This window comes from Symphalangus syndactylus, chromosome 11 (assembly GCF_028878055.3).
Source record: "Symphalangus syndactylus isolate Jambi chromosome 11, NHGRI_mSymSyn1-v2.1_pri, whole genome shotgun sequence".
NCBI classification, from domain to species: Eukaryota; Metazoa; Chordata; class Mammalia; order Primates; family Hylobatidae; genus Symphalangus; species Symphalangus syndactylus.
In genome coordinates, this window is record NC_072433.2 from 20,337,396 (window position 1) to 20,363,475 (window position 26,080).

The 26,080-nt window shown below is 41.0% G+C and overlaps 1 protein-coding gene across 10 annotated transcripts in view; it reads right to left on the minus strand.

The window, feature by feature from the left end:
* HYDIN (HYDIN axonemal central pair apparatus protein) overlaps positions 1-26,080 on the minus strand; it is a 491,920-nt gene that overhangs the window by 204,594 nt on the left and 261,246 nt on the right. For all 10 annotated transcript variants that reach the window (XM_055298612.2, XM_063611543.1, XM_055298611.2 and 7 more), the window contains 4 exons: positions 12,695-12,933; positions 8,624-8,897; positions 6,050-6,193; positions 46-189 (listed from right to left, as the gene is read on the minus strand). In XM_055298612.2, the coding sequence (XP_055154587.2) occupies positions 46-189; positions 6,050-6,193; positions 8,624-8,897; positions 12,695-12,933 (801 nt within the window). The remainder of the gene's footprint in view (positions 1-45; positions 190-6,049; positions 6,194-8,623; positions 8,898-12,694; positions 12,934-26,080) is intronic.

Consider the following 26,080-nt stretch of genomic DNA (forward strand, 5'->3'; position numbering starts at 1 on the left):
ACCCCACCCCGGACAGCTTGCCAGAACAGCCCCCTATTAAGGTACCTCAGGAGTTGCCGGCAGCAGGGATTTATCAGTCTCACATATAAAGAAGGGTCCAGATGTTGACAGCAACAAGTTCACAGGCAGGGTGGAAATGTTCTTTATGGCCAAGGGCTGGTAATCAGGTTTCAGGATACTGTTAGGTTTCTGCAAAAACAGAATAAGAGGCTGGGTGCGGTGGCTCACGCTTGTAATCCCAGCACTTTGGGAGGCCGAGGCGGGTGGATCACGAGGTCAGGAGATCGAGACCATGGTGAAACCCCGTCTCTACTAAAAATACAAAAAAAAAAAAAAAAAAAAATTAGCCAGGCATGGTGGCGGGTGCCTGTAGTCCCAGCTACTCGGAGAGGCTGAGGCAGGAGAATGGCGTGAACCCGGGAGGTGGAGCTTGCAGTGAGCCGAGATTGCGCCACTGCACTCCAGCCTGGGCGACAGAGCAAGACTCCGTCTCAAAAAAAAAAAAACAGAAAAAGAGGAAACAAATCAACTTATGGTAAATACAGTAAGCTTTTAGCAACAAGTCTCAGATTCATTGTTTAGAACAAATTTAGCGATCTTTCTCTTTCTTTCTGTGTGTGTATATATATATATGCATATATATGTAGATGTATACATACATTTTTCTCCCTTGTAGAACTTTAGATTAATCATGTGGAGGCTGGGTGCAGAGGCTCATGCCTGTAATCCCAGCACTTTGGGAGGCCAAGATCAGTGGATTACTTGAGGTCAAGAGTTTGAGACCAGCCTGGCCAACATGGTGAAATCCCGTCTCTACTAAAAATACAAAAATTAGCCAGTCATGGTGGTGGGCACCTGTAATCCCAGCTACTCCGGAGGCTGAGGCATGAGGATCACTTGAACCCGGGAGGCAGAGGTTGCACTGAGCCGAGATCACACCACTGCACTCCAGCCTGGGCAATAGAGTGGGACTCAGTCTCAAGGAAAAAAAAAAAAAAGATAAATCATGTGGAATGATGTATAGTGGACTACTGAAAAGTGGACCTACATAACCCAGACAACACAGATTAGATTTTTTTACCCCCTTGGTGCCTAATTGAGAAAACCTACAGAAGCCATGCTTCTGGATAGAACTATTATTATAGGGCCTTCCACAGTGTCATAAGACAAAGTCTAAAAAGTTAGTTATATCTTATGCATAAATATAGCTATCATTATAATGAATAAAACATTTTTCCATTGTATAATATTTTTCCAGGCTTAAAATACCCGATTTGCATATATCTTGTTATATTGACAAATGATCAGACCTATTTCCTGTAAACTTTTCCTGATAATACCAGGAGAGTTGATTTACAAGTATCTTTTTACTCTGTTAGATACATTAGATTTAATTTTTCTTTTTCTTTTTTTTTTTTTGAGACAGAGTCTTGCTCTGTCACCCAGGCTGGAGTGCAGTGGTGTGATCTCAGCTCACTGCAACCTCTGCCTCCCAAGTTCAAGTGATTCTCTTGCCTCAGCCTCCAAAGTAGCTGGGATTACAGGCACGTGCCACCATGCCCAGCTAATTTTTGTATTTTTTGTAGAGATGGGGTTTCACTATGTTGGCCAGGATGGTCTCGATCTCTTGACCTCATGATCCACCCACCTCAGCCTCCCAAAGTGCTGGGATTATAGGTGTGGGCCACTGCGCCTGGCCCAGATTTAATTTTTCAACTAGAGAAGGCATCGGAAATGAATCTCGAGTTGAGAGTTTCTGGCCAGACTGGATTTTTCTCATTCTGATGTTGGGGCCCACATTATTTCTTGTATTCTCTAGAAAGAGGGTTCTTTAGTATCATCAGGGGGTGACCAGGAGCCTCAATCTTTGGCCTCCAAAAAGAACCTCCCTCTGATCATCCCCTGGGTCTTCTGACAACTCTAGCCTGTCTTTCCTAGGCCTCTGTTTTCATTTGCCTTTTCTCTTTGCGCCAATATCAGTTAAGCCCTCCTAATTTCATACTTTGATATGACTCTGTCTTCCAGTTCCATGCCTAGCACAGTCTTCCTTCCATTGTGGTTCCTGGGTGAGCTCAGGTGACCAGTGTCCCTTGGCTCGAGCCTCATGCCTTGGTTGTACTCTATGAGTCTCCCTGTGCACTCCCGGGGTGACTTTAGTGGTTAGATCTGGCATTTACCATGAGATACCAGCCTTTGTTTCCCTCCCTCTAATATTGGGTAGCACGGAAGCAGACTCACCTTGCCTCTGCGGGTTGTATACTATGGTTTAGGGAGGGATGAAGCAGTACTCTGGGCCCTACTAAGGCTGCATGGAGAACTGCCCACCCAGTGACCTTCCCTGAAGGCTGCTGTGTCACTGCAGATGGCTTTGAAGTACAGAAGCCACACTTGGTTGGTTTTGGCAAGAGGCCATTTAGAGGCTACTGATGAGAAGGAGTCAAGCACAGAGAGGCCATTCTATTTTAAAATGACCCCTTCTGTTTGAGTTGTTCGTCTCCCCAAATATCAGCAGACAGAATGTGCTGCTGGAACTTCATGAAGAAAAGTGGCTGCTAGTTTCAATTGACCTTTTCAACCCACAGAGATGTGGTTTCATCTCCGTGGCTTATGAATGGTACGATAGTAATAAAGTAGACCAAATCTGAGGAAACAGCTACAGAAAAATTCTTCCCAAAGACAAAGTTGGTATCATTATATTCTAATGTACCAAATCAGATGCACTGCCCTTGAGCTGAAAACAGGGAGACAGAACAGATAATTGGATGTTATACAATTAAATCTGAATACTGAGACCTAACAAGTCTCTTGCATATGCTGGGTAATGAAGCTGCATTTCTTCATTGTCCCTGATGTGGATTAAATGTGAGCAAGAAATGAAAATGAAAAATACAGTAATAGGACAGATTTCAAACTTCTCATCTTTGTGGGGAAGGAGAGAAGGGTGGAAAAAAATAAGCAAGGAACTGTAGCTCAATTCACTTTTTGAGTCAATAAGAAGTTACTGCCATATTCCAAATATGTGCATATTTTAATCTAGTAATAAATTCAAACAATAGATATTTAAATAAAAACATTCCCACCCCCCCACCCCGCAAAAGGCATAAGGATATAAAGAGAAGAAAAAGAGCACTACCCACACATTTTTATGAGTGTTTATGGGCTTAGAGAAATCTAATAAGAAACTAGGCTGCATATTTAACATATATTACGTCTTGCCCAGAATAGCTATTCAATAAATATTCACTGAGTTTTCTCCCAATAATGGCATTCAGGGAAAATACAATGCCACCAACTTCAGTGCAGCTGTTGCCAATAAATATCTTTCCTGATTACTTAAAAATGAAGAATTTAAAATGGAGCAATAAAGCTTAATAACTGTAGCAGGAACTCGTATTTTCCTTTTACATGTCTCATGGAGCTTGTTGGCTTCGGATTTAGCTTGGGTTTCAGTGACGGGAAGCTAAACTAACAACGTCCACCTTCCCCACTCATCTATTAAGCCAAGCCATGGTTATTTTATTTTATTTTATTTTAAGTCCTGGGATACATGTGCAGAACGTGCAGGTTTGTTATATGGGTATACATGTGCCATGGTGGTTTGCTGCACCGATCAACCCATCATCTAGGTTTTAAGCCCCACATGCATTAGGTATTTGTCTTAATGCTCTCCCTCCCCTTGCCCCTGACCCCACAACAGGCCCCAGTGTGTGATGTTCCCTTCCCTGTGTCCACGTATTCTCACTGTTCAACTCTCACTTATGAGTGAGAACACACAGTGCTTGGTTTTCTGTTCCTGTGTAAGTTTCCTGAGACTGATAAGACATGGTCTTTGCTGTGTCTTTTCTGCCTTATATATTGTAGGTGACCGATACACCTGCTCAAAAGTTACTTGTTGATTTGAATTGAACTTGTACCTCTCACCTCTCCTACTGGACCACAAGCTCCTTTTTTCATCTCCTAGCAGAACATCTTTCCCATGGTGATAATCAATAGATACTAATTTGTTTTAATGAACAAAATATGATGGAATCCACTACCAAAATAAATGGTCTTGAACATTCTTCTGCAAACCTCCAGGTAATAAAAGGAACCCAGTTGATTCCTCATGACTGGTTAGGCACTGCCACACCCAGTGTTTTTGTGTGACAGCAAATATCACACTGTGGGGCAGTGACTTACTTAATGCTTGGTCTTCCCAGCAGGCTGTGAAATTTATCAGGGAGGACTGTTCTCACTGTTGTATCTCTAGCCCCCAACACTGTGCCTAGCACACGATAGGCTTTAATAAACATTCCATTCAGTGGCCAGCATGATGGTTTCAGTGAATCTGACCATGTCACTTCCTTTCTGGAAGTCCTCCAATGGCCATCCAGAACAAAACCCAAAGTTCAGATAATGCCTTCCAGGCAGACTGCACGTCTCCAGATGGACTTCTGCCATCCTTGGCACATTCTCTGTCCAATGTGGCCTTTCCTAACTTGAGCCCTTTGCGTGAGCTATTCCCTCTGCCTACAATTCTCTCCCCCTCCCTTGTCACCAGACTAGCTTCTATTTTTACTTGGAGTCTCAACTTGAGGCACTTGCTCAAGAAAGCCATCCATGACCACATGGACGAACAAGATCATGTCTCCTAATACATGCCCTCCCAGCACCTTGCACCTCTTCTTAACAGCAATGTTTATAATGGTGACTTCAACAATTACATTTTAATAATTTGTTTAAAATCAACCAGCTTAGCTTTGGTTATGTTTGTCTGGTTCACTAGATTTCCAGTACCAGCTCAATCCCCAACTCAGAACAGACATTCCTTACATGTCTTGAATGGTAATTAATTCTGGATGGAAGCCTGTCTAGGGGCAGGCCAAGCCTATTGTGATATCTCCTCCACCCCCACCTCTTCACTATCCTGACCCCCTGCCCTGAGCAGCAGCCACTACCTTCTCTCCCTTGTCCCCTGACTCTGACATTTACTGTCTGCCCTTACGTAGAGCCATTTAAGTTAAAGAGTGTGAATCTAATACTTTGATTATTCTCCAGCTTAACCTGTATCTCAGTTTCCTCGTGTGCATCATGGGAATGAGGACAGAACCTGCTGCATACGGTTGTTGTGAGGGACTACTGGGTAAATGTATGTAATGAACATGGCTCCATGTCTAGCACATACTAATCAATCAGTGGTAGACATTCTTACTGATAATTATAATTATCGATAATTCTACTCCAATCCTTCCTCTGCCTTGAGTTTATTTTACCTGGTTAAAGTGAGAAGATTGACTAAAATGCATATTCAGTGCACTGGAATACCACTTCCCTTAGGTCTTAGACATCAGGAATGATGGAAATAGAATTTCCACAGCAACTTACATGTCAAAGGATTGTAGGTTTAGATTCAGAATTTTTAGTTGAATGTGTACTGGCCTCTGAAGCTTAAAAAACATGGCTGCATAGTATTCCATGGTGTATATGTGCCACATTTTCTTAATCCAGTCTATCGTTGTTGGACATTTGGGTTGGTTCCAACTCTTTGCTATTGTGAATAGTGCCGCAATAAACATACGTGTGCGATGAAACTGGAAAACATCATTCTCAGTAAACTATCGCAAGGACAAAAAAACCAAACACCGCATGTTCTCACTCATAGGTGGGAATTGAACAATGAGAACTCATGGACACAGGAAGGGGAACATCACGCTCCGGGGACTGTTGTGGGGTGGGGGGAGGGGGGAGGGACAGCATTAGGAGATACACCTAATGCTAAATGATGAGTTAATGGGTGCAGGAAATCAACATGGCACATGGATACATATGTAACAAACCTGCACATTGTGCACATGTACCCTAAAACCCTAAAGTATAATAAAAAAATAAAAATAAAAAAAATAAAAAATAAAAAGATGATAAAATCCCCCCCCCACCAAAAAAAAAAAAAAAAAACATGGGCTGAGTAATGGGTGGAAAAGGATGCCCATTAATTTAGCTTTCAAAATGAAAATGTAAACATGCTGACCCTAGTCGGAGCACCCAGCCCTTGCCAGCACACCCCACTGACCTTCTCCAGTCGGTAGATGAGCTGCTTGGTGGAGAGCTGGATGACAGGCGCAACAAACTCACAGGTGATGTTCACAGCCATCACCAAGCTCTTCCCCTTCTGTGCCCCGATGATGGCGCGGCACACCAGCTTCTCTTTAACTATCTGCCAATGAGATAAGCCAGCATTTGGGGAACAACTATAACTTAATACTTACTCAGAATACTTAATTACCCACTGACAGAAAATGGATTTCTGACTACCTGCCTAGGGACATAAGGAAGAGCACACTTTTCTGAATAGCACGTTTCAGGGACTGCTCTTTGTCACATGATTATGTTTTTATTAGTTAAACATAGCTTTGATGGATTCTGTATTTATTTCTGACTGCTCTGAGGCAGTTGATTTACATTCAGTTCTATATACATATGTATAGTTATATTATGATCTATTATGCATTAGGAGCTGTGTTGGGTGCTGGGAGTAAAAACATTGACGAACAAGACAGATAAAATCTTTCGTGGGGCTTATAGTTCAAAGGTAGTTATATGATTTCTTAATAAACTATTGAAAACTGTAGTCGGAAAATTTTTGCCTTTTTCTTTTTTTTTTCAGATGGAGTTTTGCTCTTGTTGCCCAGGCTGGAGTGCAATGGTGCAATCTCAGCGCACTGCAACCTCTGCCTCCCCGGTTCAAGCGATTCTCCTGCCTCAGCCTCCCAAGTAGCTGGGATTACAGGCATGTGCCACCACGCTTGGCTAATTTTGTACTTTTAGTAGACACGGGGTTTCTCCATGTTGGTCAGGCTGGTCTCGAACTCCCGACCTCAGGTGACCCACCCACCTTGGCCTCCCAAAGTGCTGGGATTACAGGCGTGAGCCACTGCGCCCGGCCAAATTTTTGCCTTTTATACTTAAACATTTAAAAATCATGCATTAGGAATTAATATTTCTTTGGACTCAAAAAGCCTAGATTTTTGTAAAGCAGAAAGGATCAAAAGTGAATTTGCAGCATGAGTAGGTTATATTGAAGAGTGCTCAGGTTAGGGATGTTAATGCATTCCAGTCTCTTCTCAATTATGTAGCATGATTTAGAAGAACATTTGGGGACGCTTTTAGAAAAGCTTAAGCTGAGTTTAGTCCCCCAGCAGCTCAGAATTAATGCCTTCAAAAATATGGACAACTCTTGATAACCACATTATAAATATGCTCTTCCAACAGCTGTCAGTGTCTTGAGATAAGGGCCTGTGTTCTATTCATCTTTGCATCCTCAGTGCCTAGCACAGCATTTGTCACATGGTATACACACAATAAAAGTTGGCTGATCACCTGAATAACAGAGAGAAGGAACACATTACCTTTTCCACAATGAGAGATAACCCCCCCTTTTTTTAACTGAGGATGCGTTTTACCTGAAAATGCTCTATGAAGAAATAATCTAATGAAATAAAGTGGAATCTGTGACCTTAGAGAAGCTAAGCAAGGGACTAGCTTTCCAGCTGTGTCTACTGGGAGACAAAGTTCTTTTTGCTTCCTATTTAATGTGGGGAAAAGTCAGTATCACCTCCAAATTTGGCGACACAAGCAGGATCTTAAGCAAGCATCATTTCTCATCTACAAGGTCTGCATTTTGTCAGGAGGGACAGACTCTTAAGTGACTTTGAAAGCCTTTCCTTTAGTTTTTTTTTTTTTTTTTTTGAGACAGAGTCTCGCTGTCGCCCAGGCTGGAGTGCAATGGCGTGATCTGGGCTCACTGCAAGCTCCGTCTCCCGGGTTCACGCCATTCTCCTGCCTCAGCCTCCTGAGTAGCTGGGACTACAGGCGCCTGCCACCTCACTCGGCTAATTTTTTGTATTTTTAGTAGAGACGGGGTTTCACTGTGTTAGCCAGGATGTTCTCGATCTCCTGACCTCGTGATCCGCCAGCCTCGGCCTCCCAAAGTGCTGGGATTACAGGCGTGAGCCACCACGCCCGGCCTAGTTTTTTAATGATTTCCACACTGTGAGAGAATAGGGATAGAGAAACACACATGATTTGGATCTACTGAAATGTTTTACGTAGAGTGTGTGGAGATCATGTAAATAAAAGCAGGGAATCAGAGTTGCTGAAGATAAATGTGGCTCTTTTATTAATGCATAAAAAGAAGATGTTTTGAAATGTGAGTTGTAGTCAGGCTGGAAAGAAAGGAACAGGGATGTCGCAATACCTGAATAAGAGAGGCAGACCAGATTGTCGATATAAACACCCTTTTTGAATGAATATTAAATTAATCCTGCTAAGTGTTAATAGGAGAATTTGCTTTGGCTAAAAACTGGATGTTTTTCTACCAGAGATTTGCTGGCTGGTCACTGTGGACCCTGGGCATGAGAACCTCCTTTTAACATTGGGTTCACAATAGCTATAGAAACAAATTGAAGACTGAGCAGAGCTGCACCCCGAAAGCGATGGATGCTACCATGGTAACTCAGGACTGTACACAATCCTTGAGAAACCATATCCTTCCTCAGACAAATGTCAAGGAACTTTCCTAAGAAATAGATACAGTAGAGATTTATTTAGGAAAAAACAATAGCTTCCAAATGTGCTGTGCCCTTACCCTGGGAGTAGAAGAATAGCCTTCGAGTATCACATCGATTGCCTGGCCTGGGTATAGCTCCATGCTGGCGGGGTGGAGATGAAACACGGGGCTCTGTGGATCCCTGGGCTCCTGAGAGCCACTGGGCTGGGGTCGGACATGAGCATGTCCCTTCTTAATCTGGCCCTTCTTACTCAGCTTGGCCTGGGGTCGGAAGCTATCATTCATCCAGAACAACTGTTGGATCCGACGTCCCTTGTTGATCAACTTAAAGTGGTAATAATGGGTATCCAGGCTGGAAAAGAAGAGGCAGGTGTTGAGAGGATTCCATTTAGGGGTGTTCTGTTCAGCTCTACCCCCTTGGGATTTACTCTTCTGGAAGTATTTAAAACAGTGAGCAACAATATAAGACTTTTTTTTTTTTAAATGTAGGAAGATTAAGTCACAATGCCACTAGAAACTAACACAGTGTTGGCATCACCAGGTAAGGGGCTGTGGAAAATCTCCACTCCCCGTCAGTCTTCCCCAGCAGGCCCCACACACTGCAGGACACACACAGTTCATGTGAAAAGCAATCCCATTTAGAAAAATAGCTCTGAGGAGTAAAAGGAAAGCAAAATACCTACTGGAGGAGAAGCGGGTTTCAAGCTGTGCTGAGAAAATTACTAGTGACTGAGTGGAATGTCCCGCAATGATGGGCTCAATTTGAAGGAAGCTTTGAAGAAAAACCATGCATATTCTCTAAGCTTTAACAAAGGCCACGGGGACTGCAATGGGCCAGAACACCACCGGGATTGGTCACCCATCTCAGACTAATGTGCTTTAAAGATGTTGCAATTTCATGTATTCATTTGTTCATCATGCATTCATATATTCCACAAATATTTACTAAGAACATCCCGATTGCCTGGCTATTTGCTAAAAAAAAATCTGGGATTTCTAAGATCTGGGATATGGTTCAAATGTGTTTTTGTTTGTTTGAGTTTTTTTTTTTTTTTCTTTTTCCCACAGCCTTACTTTAAAATATTTCTTAGCGAAAAACTCATCTCGGGACTGTTTTTTATTTTTTAAATTTTACTAGGCTTTGAGATTTCATCCCATCTGTTCCTCCTTAGGAAATGACATCATGCCTGGTAAGTTGAATCATGAAATAAATAATCAGAAGCAATATTTGCTAGTTGTCAGGTATAACCATGTCTATCTACATATGTTGTGAATCTGTGTCTACAGGGCACACTCAAGGGAGTTTCTTTACTTCGTAGTTTATGGCTAACAGTAGGCTTTTGGGGGAAATAATAAACAACATATACTGTTTATAAAAACCATATACTGTTTATAAAAAACACATACTGTTTATAAAGACTAGGCAGGATGTCTGTTACTTATTCACAGTATATCTTTCAATCATCACAGCAATCCAGTCATGATAAGTATATTTACTACCATTTTATAGATCAAGAAATGGAAGCTCTGAAAACCTAAGGGAGTTGTCTAAAAATATGCAATTAGAAGCGGCGGCATATGGCTATTTCTTTAGACCACAGGTTGGCAAACTTTAGGCTTTTTGGGCCACATGGTCTCTGTAACAGCTACTCAACTTTCCCTTGTAGTGTGAAAGCAGCCACAGACAATACGTTAAGAAATGGGCATGGCTGTGTTCCAATAAAACTTCATTTACAAAAGCAGGCAGAGGGTTTAGTTTACCCAGCCCTGCTTTTGACAATTCTTCTGGAGACTGTGGGCATAGTGATTTTATGTCAGAAAGTTTAGGCAGAGGGCAAATTAGCAACTAAAAGCTACAGTTTACTTTTATATTCATAGAAAACTGTTAGCTAACCCTCCAATTCTGTATGTCAGAATATCCTTCGAGGGCTACTTGACACTATTTGTAGATTTAAAAGAACATGTAATTAGGTCTGGTTTGCCATGTATTGTTTTCTACAATTATATTTGAGTGCACGAACAGAAATTTGAAACTAGAAGCACTGGTATGCAATGACAAACTACCCTCGCTTACGGCCAATAGACAGGCAGAGAGGACAATTCTTATATTTAGTTGACTTGAAAAATATAATTGGATACTTGTCTAAAAGCATGAAATTCAACCATGTGACTTGCTTTTTACTTAATTTTCTACTAGTTTATGATATTTTCAATCAAGTCCCATATTTTGTAGATGGAGCACAGGGAAGGATTTTGGGGAGGGCTCCTAACTGATTAGTGTCAGTCACATCTCCAAGCACAGCATGTATGACTTGATTTCAGGGCCTATGAGCCCAGAAAGCAGGGGGAATACCTTCTGAGATCTGTTCACAGTACTGCAACAGAGAAGTTCAAATTCAGCTGGCCCCCAAGAGCCAACCAGTGATAGCTACATGACTCGTCTGAGGAATCAAGAATAAATCCCCATACATACCCTCTACACTTAGCACTCAAACCTCATATATATATTTATTTATTTAATTTGAGATGGGGTCTTGCTCTGTTGCCCATGCTGGAGTTACAGTGGTGTAATCCTGGTTCACTGTAGTTTCAGCCTCCCGGGTACAAGCAATCTCTCACCTCAGCCTCCCAAGTAGGTAGGACAACAGGCATGTGCCATCATGCGAGGCTAATTTTTTTATTTTGTAGAGATGGGGGGGTCTCCCTATGTTGCCCAGGCTGGTCTCCAATTCCTGAGCTCAAGCAATCCTCCCACCTCAGCCTCCCAAAGTAAAGTGCTGGGATCATAGGCAGAAGCCACTGCTCCCAGCCCAAACCTTATATATGTGTGTGTGTACATATATATATGTGTGTGTGTATATGTATGTGTGTGTGTGTCGTTCTCCTTTTCTTTCTTTTTTTTTTTTTTTTTTTTTTTTTTGAGACGGAGTCTCGCTCTGTCGCCCAGGCTGGAGTGCAGTGGCGCGACCTTGGCTCACTGCAACCTCTGCCCCTTGGGCTCAAGTGATTCTCCCACCTCAGCCTGCTGAGTAGCTGGGACTACACGCACCCACTACCACGCCCAGAATTTTTTGTACTTTTGTAGAGATGGGGTTTTACCATGTTGTCCAGGCTGGTCTTGAATTCCTGAGCTCAAGTGATCCTCCTGCCTTGGCCTCCCACAGTGCTAGGATTATAGGCGTGGGCTACTGTGCCTGGACCAAACTTGATTTTTATATCCACATTTAGATTGTTCTGCTCAGAGGTGTCTATACTGTACCACAGCTTATTTAAATATTTAGACCCTCTAGCTTTTCCTGGGTAATCAGGCAAAGCCAATGGATACCATCCAGTTGTTGGTGCTATGGGAGTCAAGTAGAGGACATAAGCTTTGAAAAAGCTGCTGGCAGCCGGGCGCGGTGGCTCATGACTGTAATCCCAGCACTTTGGGAGGCCGAGGCAGGTGGATCATGAGGTCAGGAGATCGAGACCATCCTGGCTAACACGGTGAAACCCCGTCTCTACTAAAAATACAAAAAATTAGCCAGGCACGGTGGTGGGCATCTGTAGTCCCAGCTACTTGGGAGGCTGAGGCAGGAGAATGGTGTGAACCCGGGAGGCGGAGCTTGCAGTGAGCCCAGATCACGCCACTGCACTCCAGCCTGGGCGACAGAGCGAGACTCCATCTCAAAAAAAAAAAAAAATAAAAAAAAAAAAAGCTGCTGGCTCTGCAATAGCTGATAAAATACACTCGCAATAAATTTTTACCTTCCTAGGTATGTTCTGCTTAGGTTACCACTAAGCTGTATCTGTATTTTCTACATTTGTGGAGAGGGATTAACAGTGTATTGGAATCAAAGAGGAGAAATTACGGTTGAGAGTCTAAATTAATCACAGAGTAGCCAGTTTGAGAAAGAATGCATTTCCTACAAACCATATTCTTCTCGCACGTAGAGGGACACAGATTAGAGAACACAACCAAGTTATGGCTAGAAAATGTCTTCTTGTTGCTGACATACACATCAGGAGACAGAAGAGTGAGGATGGGAAAGGAGAGGGACTGAGGTGGCTAGTTTTAATTACTTAAAATAATTTTCTAAAGTAGAGGTGATGCTCAGCATATGCAACATATTTGAGATCTATAAAAATTGGTCCACGAGATTTCCTTACCTAAAATGTGTCCCCAAATTGAGTTCTGGAGCAAAGGGCTTATCTGAAACAATAGTGGAACCAATTCCCGAAGCCTGAACAGGAATCTGATAGGTACTGCTATTTTCAATGTCCAAAATGACACAGTCTTTGAATGTCAGTATGTCATTCAGGTTGGCGGTCAGAGCCAGTTGAACATCAGTTTCTGGAGGAACCATGCCTTCATTGGGTTCAATCGTCCAAAGGGATTTTTTGTGTGCCTGCAACACAAGAGTACAAGTTACAGGGAAGATATTCTTGGCTTTTCATTCTATAGATGTCAAAGCCCTCTGCACTTCAAATGGATAGCATTGTGGAATTCAACATCAGAGACAAACATTATTTTTTGAATTAAAGCAGCTGGATGTTTTTTGGTTTTCCTTTTTTTCAAAAAGCAATCTGATTCTGAAGAGCAAACCTACGATTTTACTTCTGAATGCTCTGTGAAGATTCTTTACATCTCTTTCCCAAGATAACAGTTCAATTCTCCAACAAGCTTATAATTATTATCTGCTGTAATCTCCAGATTCTGAGATACCAACAGAAGGCACAATATTCTTTATGAAGTTTGAAATTTTTATTTTTTATTCTTATTTATTTTTCCTTTGTTTTTGTTTTTTTTTGAGTTTGAAATTTTTAAAAGAAACGTTTTTCAAATGCAAAATTTCTAGTGTTATAGTGAGGATGAACCAATTTCATTAATAAATACAATATAAGAAGTCATCTGGATTTCTACTAATTTATAATAATTAATAATTAGCCTCATCAGAATTTCACTAGCTAAAATTGCAAACGTATTTTGAAATACAGACGTGTGTTGCTTAACGACAGGGACACATTCTGAGAAATGTGTCATTAGATGATTTCGTTGCTGTGCGAACATTGTAGAGCAAGACAGTGGAGCCTACTACACACCTAGGCTATATGGTATAACCTGTTGCTCCTAGGCTGAAAACCCATGCAGCATGTTTCTGTACTGAATACTGTAGGCAACTATAACACAGTAGTATTTGTATTTCTCAACCTATCTCTGTTTCTGAGCCTCATCTGCATTTTCTGTTTGTTGTTTTCTGTGCTTCATTTTTGATGCTTTCTTTTGAGCTCTCTTCCAGTTCACTAGCTCTCTCTTCAGCTATCTGTAATATGCTATTAAACACATCCATTCTCTCCTTAATTTTGATTTCTGTATTTTTGAATCCAGGTGTTGGTATTTTCGATTTTTATAAGGTTTTCATCTTTTGAGAACTTTTATAATTCTATGACATTCAACTTATTAGCTACTACTACTAATAATTAGGGACCACTCCTCCTAGCCCCTCCAAGTCTTCTACAAATTTAATGAGCAAATTGTTTTTGGGCTTTTCAAGTAAATATAACAAATACATATTCAATGGCTCTGAGGTCCAGGTGTTGTGGGAAATACATAAACACCCCGAGGAGCTGACAGCAATGACATTAGTGAGACCAATATTTCAACAACAAAAATGGAATTCAGAAGGAGGCCGGAGTGAAACTGCTTCAGGGGAATCTAAAGAACAAGAGCAAAGGATGTTGAAACCCTTTGAATGTCTGACAAATGTACCACACACATTTTCTTTTCCCTCCAAATATGAAATTGGGCTTAATTATCAGATGATGTGATTCCTAATTATATTGCACTATATTATTAATACTACTAAAATTCTAATTTGTTTAATTGCCTATATAAACAATTATCTCAAAGTTAATAAAAAAGCATCAAAGAAAAAACATCCTTTTGAATGAGGTCATGTCCTTTGCAGGGACATGGATGGAGCTGGAAGCCATTATCCCCAGCAAACAAACACAGGAACATAAAACCAACTACATGTTCTCACTCATAAATGGGAGTTGAACAATGAGAACATATGGACACAGGGAGGGGAACATCACACACCAGGGCATGTCAGGGGTCGGGGGGCAGGGGGTGGAGAGCATCAGGAAAAATAGCTAATGCATGCTGGGTTTAATACTTAGATGGTGGGTTGATAGGTGCAGCAAACTACCATGACACACGTTTACCTATGTAACAAACCTGCACATCCTGCACATGTACCCTAGAACTTAAAATAAAATAAATCCTTTCCCCATTTTGATTGCTTTGTCATTTAGATCAATTATGAAAGTCCTGTTTTATTTTGGGAAAGACATTACTCAGAAGTACTTATGTGGATTAATCTTTACAGAAAATATTTATTACCAATACGCACTGAGAAAAAGCTGCAAAAGAAGAGACGTGGAGAGTATTTAGATGCTTCCAGGATAATAACTGAGAGGAAAAGCCACACTCTCCACTTCATCAGAAAAGAGTTTGATTATTCCTTCATGAATCTTCCTTGTGAATCTCCCAGGAAGCTTCGTGAAGCTCCCTGAGTTTGGTACCACAGAAGAAGCCCTCCAAAGTAAGCATACATTAGAAAACAATGGATTTGAAAACAAATGCAAATTTTACTATTAGAGCGGGACTTAGAGGACATTCCAGTCTAAGATTATCCTTCTTTCATTTAATTCTATGATATACTTCTAGCAAAAGGAGAAAAAGGAGAAATGTAAAAACACATGTAGCTCTATGGGGGTTCAGGTACAATGGACTGGAAACCTCCTGACAAACTTAGGTCAGAGTTGCACTGATGATCTCTGTAAGTGACATAAATGTACATTGCAGATTGCAGGCAAGAGTTAGAGATTTCAGCCAGGCAGAATCTCACCGGGTGACAGTGCCTTGGAATGTCACCAAAATCCTGGTCTGGCGCCACTACAGATTAAAAAAATAGATTCGGTCAGTGGGCCCGATGGTCACTCTCTTAGGAATAGGCTCACAGGTACTTAAATAAGGAAAATCCAATATTTAAAGCAAAATGTCAATTTCCCAATTTATAATTGAGGACAAATGTAAGACAGAGCAGAAGGCTAGTTATATTTCTTCCTGGTTTGAAAATCTACATGGGAAATAAGTAAATTGCATTTTAAAATTTAAATGAATTAAATAAAGGAAAGAAGAACATTTTTCAAGGTTTTAAATTGTATATAAATGAGGATGTAGATGAATGATAATGAGGAAATTTTAATTTTTGGTATTAATGGAAACTATAGATATAACTCTAAGTCAAGAGTCCTACCATTACTCATAATCTTCAAATATGGAAAATCCCAAAGAGACATAGAAATAGAAAAAAAAATTAAACATTAAATACCACACTAGATAAAGTAGGACCTGGATGGAGATGTTTGTATCATTGTCTGTATTCAAAGGATGCACATGAAAAAAATGCTGAATCTTGCAAGACTCATCTATTTTTCAAAATTTTCTCGATAACTTTCCTACTCATAGTAACTTGGTTCTAGCAGAGTACTGAAATAATCAGAAAACAGTAAACAAACTGTCTCTCCAGAGCATTAATCTGTATTTGTTTATAATTTTGTATTAAAATATTAGTAAAAGATAATAATCCTTATAAATTTAATTTTCAGGACTGTAGCTCAATTATTATTGCCAAGAGAAACTATAAGGATTGAATGTTACAATGTTCTATCCATACTTAGGTTCAAAGAAATAATTTCCGATGCATCTTCCTAATTTATCAAAAGAAACATTTTAACAGTCTCAAAGTGACAACATTAAAATCCTCTAACATATTAATCATAGAAAATGACATAAAAATATGTTCTAAAAGAGCTATAAGTACAATTTCAATTTTCTATAGACATTTTAAAATGGATCAAGGTAGCTTCATTTCATCTTGAATTTATATTACAGTAGATAGGAATCTTTGACTTTTATCATTTTCAGTTGGCATACACAATCAAAGCAATATATGGAAATGGATTTCTCATGCTTGAGTAACCAGACCTTCTCCTTTCTTAGAATTGTTTTCCCTACTTGCTGTTTTGAAATTCTAGGCTATTATTTTAGATAAGTTTATGGTAGCTGTTGTAACAGAAAGACTCCTGATGCTCAATGGCTTTATACAACAGAAGCTTATTTTGGGCCCACATGAATTCCAACTGGTGACAGGTGTGAGGATGGGCTTCTGTTCCATTTAGTCATTCAAGGATTTCTACTAAACAGATTCTGACATATTTAACTCTTGGTTTCTAAGAGATCCATATTGACAACCAGCTGGCCAGTAAGAGAAGAAAGAGAAAGGAGGGTTGTGTGCTAGGATTTTATGCACCATGCCTGGAAGTGGTGCACATCACTTCTGTTCACTTCCACTGGCCAGAACTGAGTCAATGCAGCCTAACCCCAATGGAGGCTGGGAAACGTAGTCTAGCCCTGGGTCTACAGTAAAGAGAGATGAGTGTGCTGAGCTGCTAGCTGCTCTCTGCCAAAGTTTCCTTGTTGGTTCACTTTACTGCCACATCCTCATATCTTCCCCTAACTCTCCCAGATCTCAGATTTTGAAAGGTGAAGAGCTTACTCCATCAGAACACAGATCCTGTGGGAATTGCCTTTCAGATCCTATGGGAACTGCAGGCTTAGAGTTCACATTCATCTGCTTTTAGGACAAATGGAGGGGCAGCTAGAGAGAAACTAAGAAAGTTCTGGGCAAGATCTCACTTTGTTGACCCTTCTTCCCAAATTGATGGCCTGTTAGCATCCTACATAGCTTTGCTCATTTATGAGACTCAGCTTACAATGAAAACATAAATCAATGCCATTTTTGTCCTTTTACCAAAAAGCAAAATGCCTTGCAGAGAGAGAGTACTGTCAATGTCATCTTTCCTATTCCAATCATTTGTTTTCCTCCTCTAGCTGGTAGCACAGGTCAATCCTCTGTTCACGATGAAGTGAGGGTGTCATCAGCATAAGTGCTCTTTCAAGTCAGGGGACATCAGTTTTCAGTGGATGTGTACCATTTCTCTTCTGTTTCCTGCTGACACATGTTGGCTCTTCTGGAAAGACCTGAAGTTGTTCTTCAGGGCTGAATTGGTGAGTTTTCTGATGACGCTTATTAATCAATGCTTGGCATAAAACCAGACAGCAATATATATTATAGAATCCAAGACAAAGACACATTAAAATGCCGGATGCTAAGGCACCGGACTGCTCTTACCTTACACGAGTCAGCCTCGAAACTACTCTATCATCCTTGTGTCTCTTTGGTGGTTGACTTTTAGGGCTATCCTTTGCTTTTAGGGAGGGCTTGGTCAGTGTGATATTTCCTGTTATTAAACTGAAAATTTGACTAAAAAAGGAAAGGACGAATGATAATCATCATAGCTATGGAGGGCATTTAGTAACTCTTTCAGAACTACAATAGGGCAAAATAGCAGCTGATGGAAATAGGGTGAGAGGGAGGGCGCTGAAGGAAAGGGATGCGGGTTTGAGTCCCTGCTCTGCTGCTTTCCAGCTGTGGAACTTTGGGGATGTCTCCTAACTATGTATGCCAGGTCTCAGGTTTCTCATTCGTAGCTCAGGATATTGACTGTACCTTCCATATGGAGCTGTGGGGATGGATGAGTGAGAGAGTACAGGTAAAATCTCAGCACAATGTTGGGCACAAAGCAAGTCCTCAAGAACGAAAGCTATTGTCATCATTTTCCCCAAATCTGAAAGGCTCCACGTGACATACAATTATGAGCTCAATAGTAATTGCTTAAAAAAACAGATTACAGAACAGAAAACAAAGATGGATGCTAAGGAAGCATTTAACATACAAGACTCTTGCCAGAAAAGGAGAAGCTGTGGGGTTGTGATAGGCAGAATTCTAAGTTGGCCCCCAGGATCTCCACCTCTTGGAGCACGATTATCTTCCCCCAGTTACTTAGTCAAACACAAATCCAGGTGTTGCTGTGAAGGGATTTAGCACATGTAGGTAAGGTCCCTAATCAGTTAACTTTAAGATAGGGAGATTATCCTCAGTGGTCGTGACTTAACCAGACTATACTCTTCCTGGTGAAAAGATTCCAAGCATAGAGGGCCTATGGGAGGGGCCACATGGCAAGGAACGGTGGCTCCAAAGTGGCTGAGAGCAGTCCCTGACTGAGGGCCACCAAAAAAACTGAGGGACTCTGTCATTCCACTGCAAGGAAAAAAAATTCTGCCAATGACCTGGGGGGTCCAGTAGCGGATATTTCCCTCACTAAGACTCCCAAAAGGAATGCAGCTCAGGGAACCTTGATCTCAGCCTCTTGAGATCCTAAGGAGAGAATCCAGCCTGACTATGGCTGGACCCCTTACCCACGGAAACTGAGATCATAAGTTAGCATTGCCTTAAGCCGCTATATTTGTGATAATTTGTTACCCAGCAAGAGAAACCTAATACAGGGTTCCATCTATTTGTTCCAAAGATGATAAAAAAATGAGCCTTCCTAAGCCTTCCATGAAAATGTCAGCCATAGCTGCCTTTGATTTTTCTGCAATCTGGGGATAGAAAGCCAGAGTCGTTTGAGCAGCTCGTAAACAACATGTACAGGAGGTATGTGCATGCCTGCAGGGAACATGACTGTGCGAAAGACGGAATATTTGCGATCTTTTGCAATTCAGAATTCCGTGACCACTGGTGATGAGTGTTAAGCCCTTCCCTCTGAGGTTCACATATCTAAAGATAACATTTGCCTTCTCTTTGACAATAGGGCAGCAGCACACTTATGCAGTGCTCAGCTCCCAAGGTAAAGCAGCCAGAGCTTTATAGGTTTCCTTATTATGTGTTTAATATTTGCCACGAAAGGCAGAAGTGAACACCATTGTTTGCACATGTCACCTCAACAATCACCGGGAGTGTGGCTAATAACTAGGAAGCTTGAAGAAAATAGCATTGTGCACTTTTCTTCCAAATAACTCATTTGCCAATTGAAATCTGCAAGAATCTCCTTCTATGAAATAAAGAGAGCAAATAACAATAGGAAGCAATGTGCAGAGTGAGGGATTTCTTTGGAGTTACACTATTATTTCAGCAGATGACCAGCACTATGTGGGACAAGAACAATGAAGGGTCACCAAGGCATTTCTCTTTTTTTAAAAAAATTTCTTTTGAGAAGAAGTCTCACTCTTGTCACCCAGGCTAGAGTGCAGTGGCGCCATCTCGGACCACTGCAACCTCCGCCTCCTGGGTCCAAGCAATTCTCCTGACTCAGCCTCCAGAGTAGCTGGGATTACAGGCATGTGCCACCATGCCTGGCTTATTTTTATGTTTTTTTGTAGGGACAGGGTTTCATCATGTTGGCCAGGCTGATCTCTAACTCCTGACCTCAAGTGAACTGCCCCTCTCAGCCTCCCAAAGTGCTGGGATTACAGGCGCTTTCTCCTTTTTGTCTTCTAAATGGGGTCTCTGGTCACATAGTTCTTTTCCCTGAAGCGAGTCATTTTGCTGCTTAAGAAAGTTAACTGTAAATCAGGAGATGAGATGTAGAAGAAATGGTGTAGAGCTTTACACGGGAGGCAATTTAAGGTTATAATCAGAAGTGTGGGCTTGAGAGTCTCATGACCTGGTAGTCAACTATGGACTCTGCCATTCATAGCCAAGTGACCTTGCACTAATTTTAAAATCTAGGTTTAGGTTTCCTTTTATGTTAAACGTTAACCTGAAGATAAAATAAAAGGGTGCTAAGCATCTAGCACCTCGTCTATCATAGATTACATGCTCCGTCAGTGGTGATCATTACTAATGTTATTTTCCAAACTTCCCATCCAGTTCTCCTTCCTGCTGGTACCCTCCCCAGTCTACACTGCTGACAGTGATAGGGACTGGGAGCAGAGGAATTCTAGAAAAGGGTGGGTCCCTGGTGAAACCCTACCTTTAAGCTGAAAAGCCGGAACCCGTGGCCCAAAGTGAGAACTTATATCCCTGTTTTCCCACTTGAATGTTGCCTTTCCCTTAACCACGCATGGCCCCACCCCATGCCCCAGCCTGTGCCTATAAAGACTCAAGACTCAGCCAGCAGAGAGGAGAAGCAGCTGGATGTTGGAGACTACAGAGGGGACAGCTTGATGGCATAACTTTGGAGAAGAAGCCGGCTGCAGATGGCCAGACTTCAGGGGAAGATCACCTACCTGCCTCATCTCCTTTTCAGCTCCCTTTCCCCCTGAGAGCCACTTTCATTGGCATTTAAATCTCCCACATTTACCATCCTTAAATTTGTTCATGTGACCTCATTTTTCCTGGCTGCAGGACAAGAGCTCGGGATCCCTGAGTGCAGATACAAAAGGCTGTCACACTGGCCCTTTGCCCTCGTTGGCAGAGGGCAGCTGCCCCATGCGACAAGGCAAAGGGCCCACTGAGCTGTTGACACCTAAGGTGTCCACAGATGGCAGAGCTAAAACAGCACTGTAACACACCCTCTGGGGCTTCAGGGATTGCAGGCACTGCACCCCCCCCACCCCCCCACCGCCCCCAAGATGCTGCCACAGGGCTTGCATGTAGTTTGCTCCTGCTGGCACCCAGAAGCACTCACTCTGGCTCCTGCACCCACTCACCTGCGCACTCCCACCTGTGAGGGGTGGAGCGCAGTGGGTCCCAGTAAGTGGAGTTTGATCTTGCTGGTGCCAAGGCGGTTGGCTGGTTTCAGCACTCAAGCATTCTAGTTCCCACCTCATTCGCTTGCGTGCTCCCTCCCGCAAGGTGTTGAGAGCAGCGGCTGAGTAAAGGAGACACTCCCTTCGCGAGTCCCATGAAGGGGTCAGGGAAATATCCTGCTTCAACAGGTTTATCTTTCAGTGATCTGATCCTGCTGGGGATTCTGCATGGCTCTCCAATGTCTGGATCAGAGGCACTGAGTCTTTTTATCCTCTTTGAGAAAGCCATGGAACCCCTTCATCAAAAAATGCACATACACCCCCCCACACACACAACTTCACATACAAGTTCCAGAGCTCAGGAATCCCACTTTTTTCTGTTTGATCCATACGTGGACTCACTTTTTATATCTGGGGAATCCATCATTTTGTGTGAAGCTTGGTAGGAGGCAGGCTCTCAATGCCATTTGAGAAGTCACCCAGACTCTTCTGCAAACATGGCGGCCCACAATCCAGACTGGTGTACCAGATGAGCTTCTGGTCTGGAGGATCTACTCCCAAACCTTCCTAAGACTTAGGACCCCACTGCATTTTCTAGGCTTAGTTTCCAGGACACCAGGTCGTTTATCTTTCCCAAGTGTCCCAAGCATCATCTGCATTTAAATATGCTGCTTTCAGAAAGTGTATCCCCATTTCTCTGCTTTTTTTCTCCTTGGCCTTCAAGTCTCCACTCAAATGTTCCAACCCACGAAAAACTTAAATTTGACAGAAGAATGAATCACGTCCTCCTCTGTGCTTCACATTATAACCCAGCTGTATTGTTTGTATATTTGTTTCTTTTATGAGATTATAAACTCTTTGAAGAAGGAAAGCATTCTATTTACCCTTTATCTCTCCCCTTAGTACCAGGTATAGGAAAAGGGCTCAAAAGTAGTATTTATTTGTTGGTCAGTAAATATACGGAAGGTGTCCAGCCTCACCAGTAAGCCAAATAAACACAAACTTAAATAACAATAAAATATTTTTTCATCTGTCAGACTTGGCCAAAAAAATCCACAAAAATGTTAGCAAGAATCTAGGAGTGATATTTTTCAACACCGCTAGGGTGTAGGATATAAATTGTACAAATTCTCTGGGAGAAAATTCACAAGATGTATCAAGACTTTCAGTTACATACATGTCATTTGACCCAGCAACTGCATTTCTAGAAATTTAGTCAAAGAAAACAGTTACAGATGTCAGCAAAATTAAGACACAAGCATTGCTTATAGTAGTAAAAAACTGGGAACAATCTATCAGTAGGGGATTAGTTAAATCAACTGTGGTGGAGTCAAATGATGCAATAAAACTAGCCAGTAAATGATCTGTAGATGAATATTCCTTAATAATTTATATTAAGTGACTACAATATATTGTTGAGTGAAAATAGCTGGTAACAAAATAGTATTCCTACTCCCATCCCATGGGAGGGAGTAGGAATACAGACAGACCACACACACGGTAAAAAATTAAGAAGATACACACCAAAAATTTAATAGTGGTTATCTGCATGATGGGATGATGAGTGATTTTTTTTGTTTAACTTCTGTTTGTTCTATAAAGATAATGTTACTTGTGTAACAAGGAGACACACATTTATATTTACTGAATAAATAACTCATCTTAAAAGGATATGGTCACTCTTTTTAGAGCTCATTTAATTTTAACTTTGTTTGCTCTCTTGCTGCAGTCTCATTCCCAGTTTGTTTCTTAGAAGCTTTTAAAAAAATAAATAATACATGTAGACAGTGTAACATTCAAATGGATTCAAAGGGTGAAGAGTCTTTCTTCTGCCAGTGCATGGTCACTAGTTACCATCCCCAGAGGTAGCCATTGTTATAGTTTTCTGAGGATCCTTCCAGATATACTTTATGGTCAATATTTGTATACATGTTTTTTCTTACATAAATGGTGCAATACTCTACAGACTGTTCTGCACTGTGATTTAAATTTTTAAAATTTGTATCAAAGGTATACATACACACAATTTCAAAAGCCAAATCGTTCTGGAAAAGGTATATTGTAAAAAGCAGCAGCCCTTGGAATCCACTCTCCCATCTGCCCCATTGCGCAAATCCTTGCCCGTTAACACAACCACTGTCAGTTCTTTTAGCCTTTGCTTTTTGGATTTGCCTCTATATTGCTAAGTACTCTACTGCTACTTCTTAAGTTTTGAGTTTTCACATTATTCATTTATTTTCCCCCATGGTAAATAATAATAGCTTTTTTCTTTCCCTCTCTCCATGTCTCTCTTTCTCTCTCTCTCTTTCACTTTCTTCTCTTCATCCTCCCAATATAGTTAACATTTAGTTTTTGGTGGGATAGATATTTGCATTTGCACCATCATGAGTATGCAAATACTAAACTCAGCTGAGCTATAAAAAAATGGCCTATGATGATGTTTCCTTTCTTATACAACATTCATGTTCCCAGGAATTGTTTTCATGTGGTTTTCATGTATCTACCATGGACATCACATTAATCACAAACTCATCCCCAAACTCTCAACCAAAGAGGCAAATTGTCTTTCAATACTTTCAGAAACATCTTCTACACAGGTTCCATCTTCTTGGAGACAAATCTCTCCTGGAGCTTCCTGTTCTCCAACTCCCATCTGGGCAGGCTGCCCTCTGGGCCTGCGATGTGGCTGGCATCCTAGGACCAGCAGACAGCAACATCCTGTGCACCCCTCGGCATTCTCTCCTGTATTTGAGCCCCTGTTTGCTGAATCCATGCCTTCCTAACTGTGGTGCAGCACTCTTCAGCGGCCTCCTGACAAAAGGTATGTAGAATGTAAATTTTTTGAGATTTTTTATGTCTGAAATGTATTTTATCCCCAGATTTTGTTAGTCTTTTGGCTAGACGATGAATTTAAGATTAGGATTTATTTTCCTTCAGAAAGTAAATTTTTTTTTCCTCTAGTGTTTCTGTCAAGAAGTCTGATGCCACTCTGGTTCATAATTTTTTTGGTTTTGACCATGATTTTTTTTTTTAATCTGGAAGTTCCTGCAGCCTTCTCTTTGTGTCCAGCATTCTGGAACTTAGTTATGGTGTGCCTCAACATGGGCCTGTTTCCATCCACCGTGCAGCATATTTGATGAACCTTCTCCGTAATCTCCTTTCCTCTGTTCTGAAAACATTCGTTCAATTATTTCTTGGGTAACTTCTTCATCTGCATTTAAGAATTTGCTCTTTTTTGCAGCACATATCGGGTCTTGGAACTCCTGAACAAACTGTCTAATTTTCTCGTCTTTCTCCTAATCTTTTTCTTCTTTTTCTACTTTCTGATAGTTCCTCAATTTTATTTTCCAGATATCCTATCAAATTTTAAATTTCTGGCATTATATTTTTAGTATCTATGAGCATACTTTTGTTCTTGTTCTTTTAAAAAATATCACTCTGCTCTTGTTCGTGGATACAAAGTCATCTTTACTTTCCTGAGATTTTTAATTATCATTTTGTTTTATTTTAAACTTCCTTCTCGTATTGTATTTGTTTTCTCCAAGTTCTCATTTTTATGTTTTTGGTTTCTTTCTTCTGCATTACCGGCTGTCCTGGTGGAGCCTGGTTAAGTACTTATGTTTAAGAGTAAAGCACTAAGGCTGAGTGCAGTGGCTCATGCCTGTAATCCCAGCACTTTGGGAGGCCAAGGTGGGAGGATCACTTGAGCCCAGGAGCTCAAGACCAGCTCGGGCAACATAGTGAGACCTCATCTAAAAAAGAAAGAAAGAAAGAGAGAGAGAGAGAAAGAGAGAGAGAGAGAAAGAAAGACAGAAAGAAAGAAGAAAGAAAGAAAGAAGAAAGAAAAAGGAAGAAAGAAAGAAAGAAAGAAAGAGAAAGAAAGAAAGAAAGAAAGAAAGAAAGAAAGAAAGAAAGAAAGAAAGAAAGAAAGAAAGAAAGGAAGAAAGGAAGAAAGAAAGCTCTAAAGCCTCTGTGTGCTTGGGTGCCAGCCCACCAAAGGCCACCGGACATTTTAGATGCCCAACTAATAGTTTATTTCTGCCTTCCCTTGTGGCTGGTCAAATTGCCCACAGAAGAACCTTCCAATTTTCTGGCCATATTCTGAGAATTGGGGGAGAAGGGGGCTGGAATTGTACCTTTCAGTGTGAAGACTTTTTTGTAGTTCATTTGTTTTCATAATGGTATCCTGCCCTCAGCAGTGTCTGTGAAATCAGCTCTCAGTTTAATATTATTCCTTTTAAGGTAAACAACCTTTTTTTTTCCTGATGCTTTAAGATTTACTCATTGGTCTTCAGCATCTTTACAAGAATGTGCCTAGATGTGGTTTTGTGGTTTTATCTTGCCTGGTTTTCATAATGCATTTTGATAGCTTGATCTCAGCCTTTATCTATTCTTCCTCATCTCGCCTCTTCTCTGGTAACTCCAGTAACCACACCCGCCATGTTTGTTTGCTTTATCATCTATTCTGTATTTCTCATCCTTTTATCTCCGCATGTTTCATTTTGGGTAGTTTCTTCAGACCTATCTTTGACTTCCACAAGCCTCTATTCATCTGGGTCTAATATACAGTTTAATCCATCTGTTGAGTCCTTAATTTCAATTGTATTTTTCAGGTCTACAATTCTTATTTGTTCTTTTTTATAGTCTCCAGAACTCCATCACATTTCTAAAATTTACTTTTTATTTCATTGAACATATTGAGCATATTTTAGTTTTCTACTAAGTTGTCTTGTCTCCTTATATGCCTGGTTATTTTAAGACTAACTATTGGATATTGTATATACAAATTGTAGAGGTATTTTGAGGCCTAGAATAAAGTTTTCTTCTTCCAGTGATGATATAGGTTTGCCTCTGGGAAAGCTGTTGGGGGAACTAGAATTTCCATCTTTCAT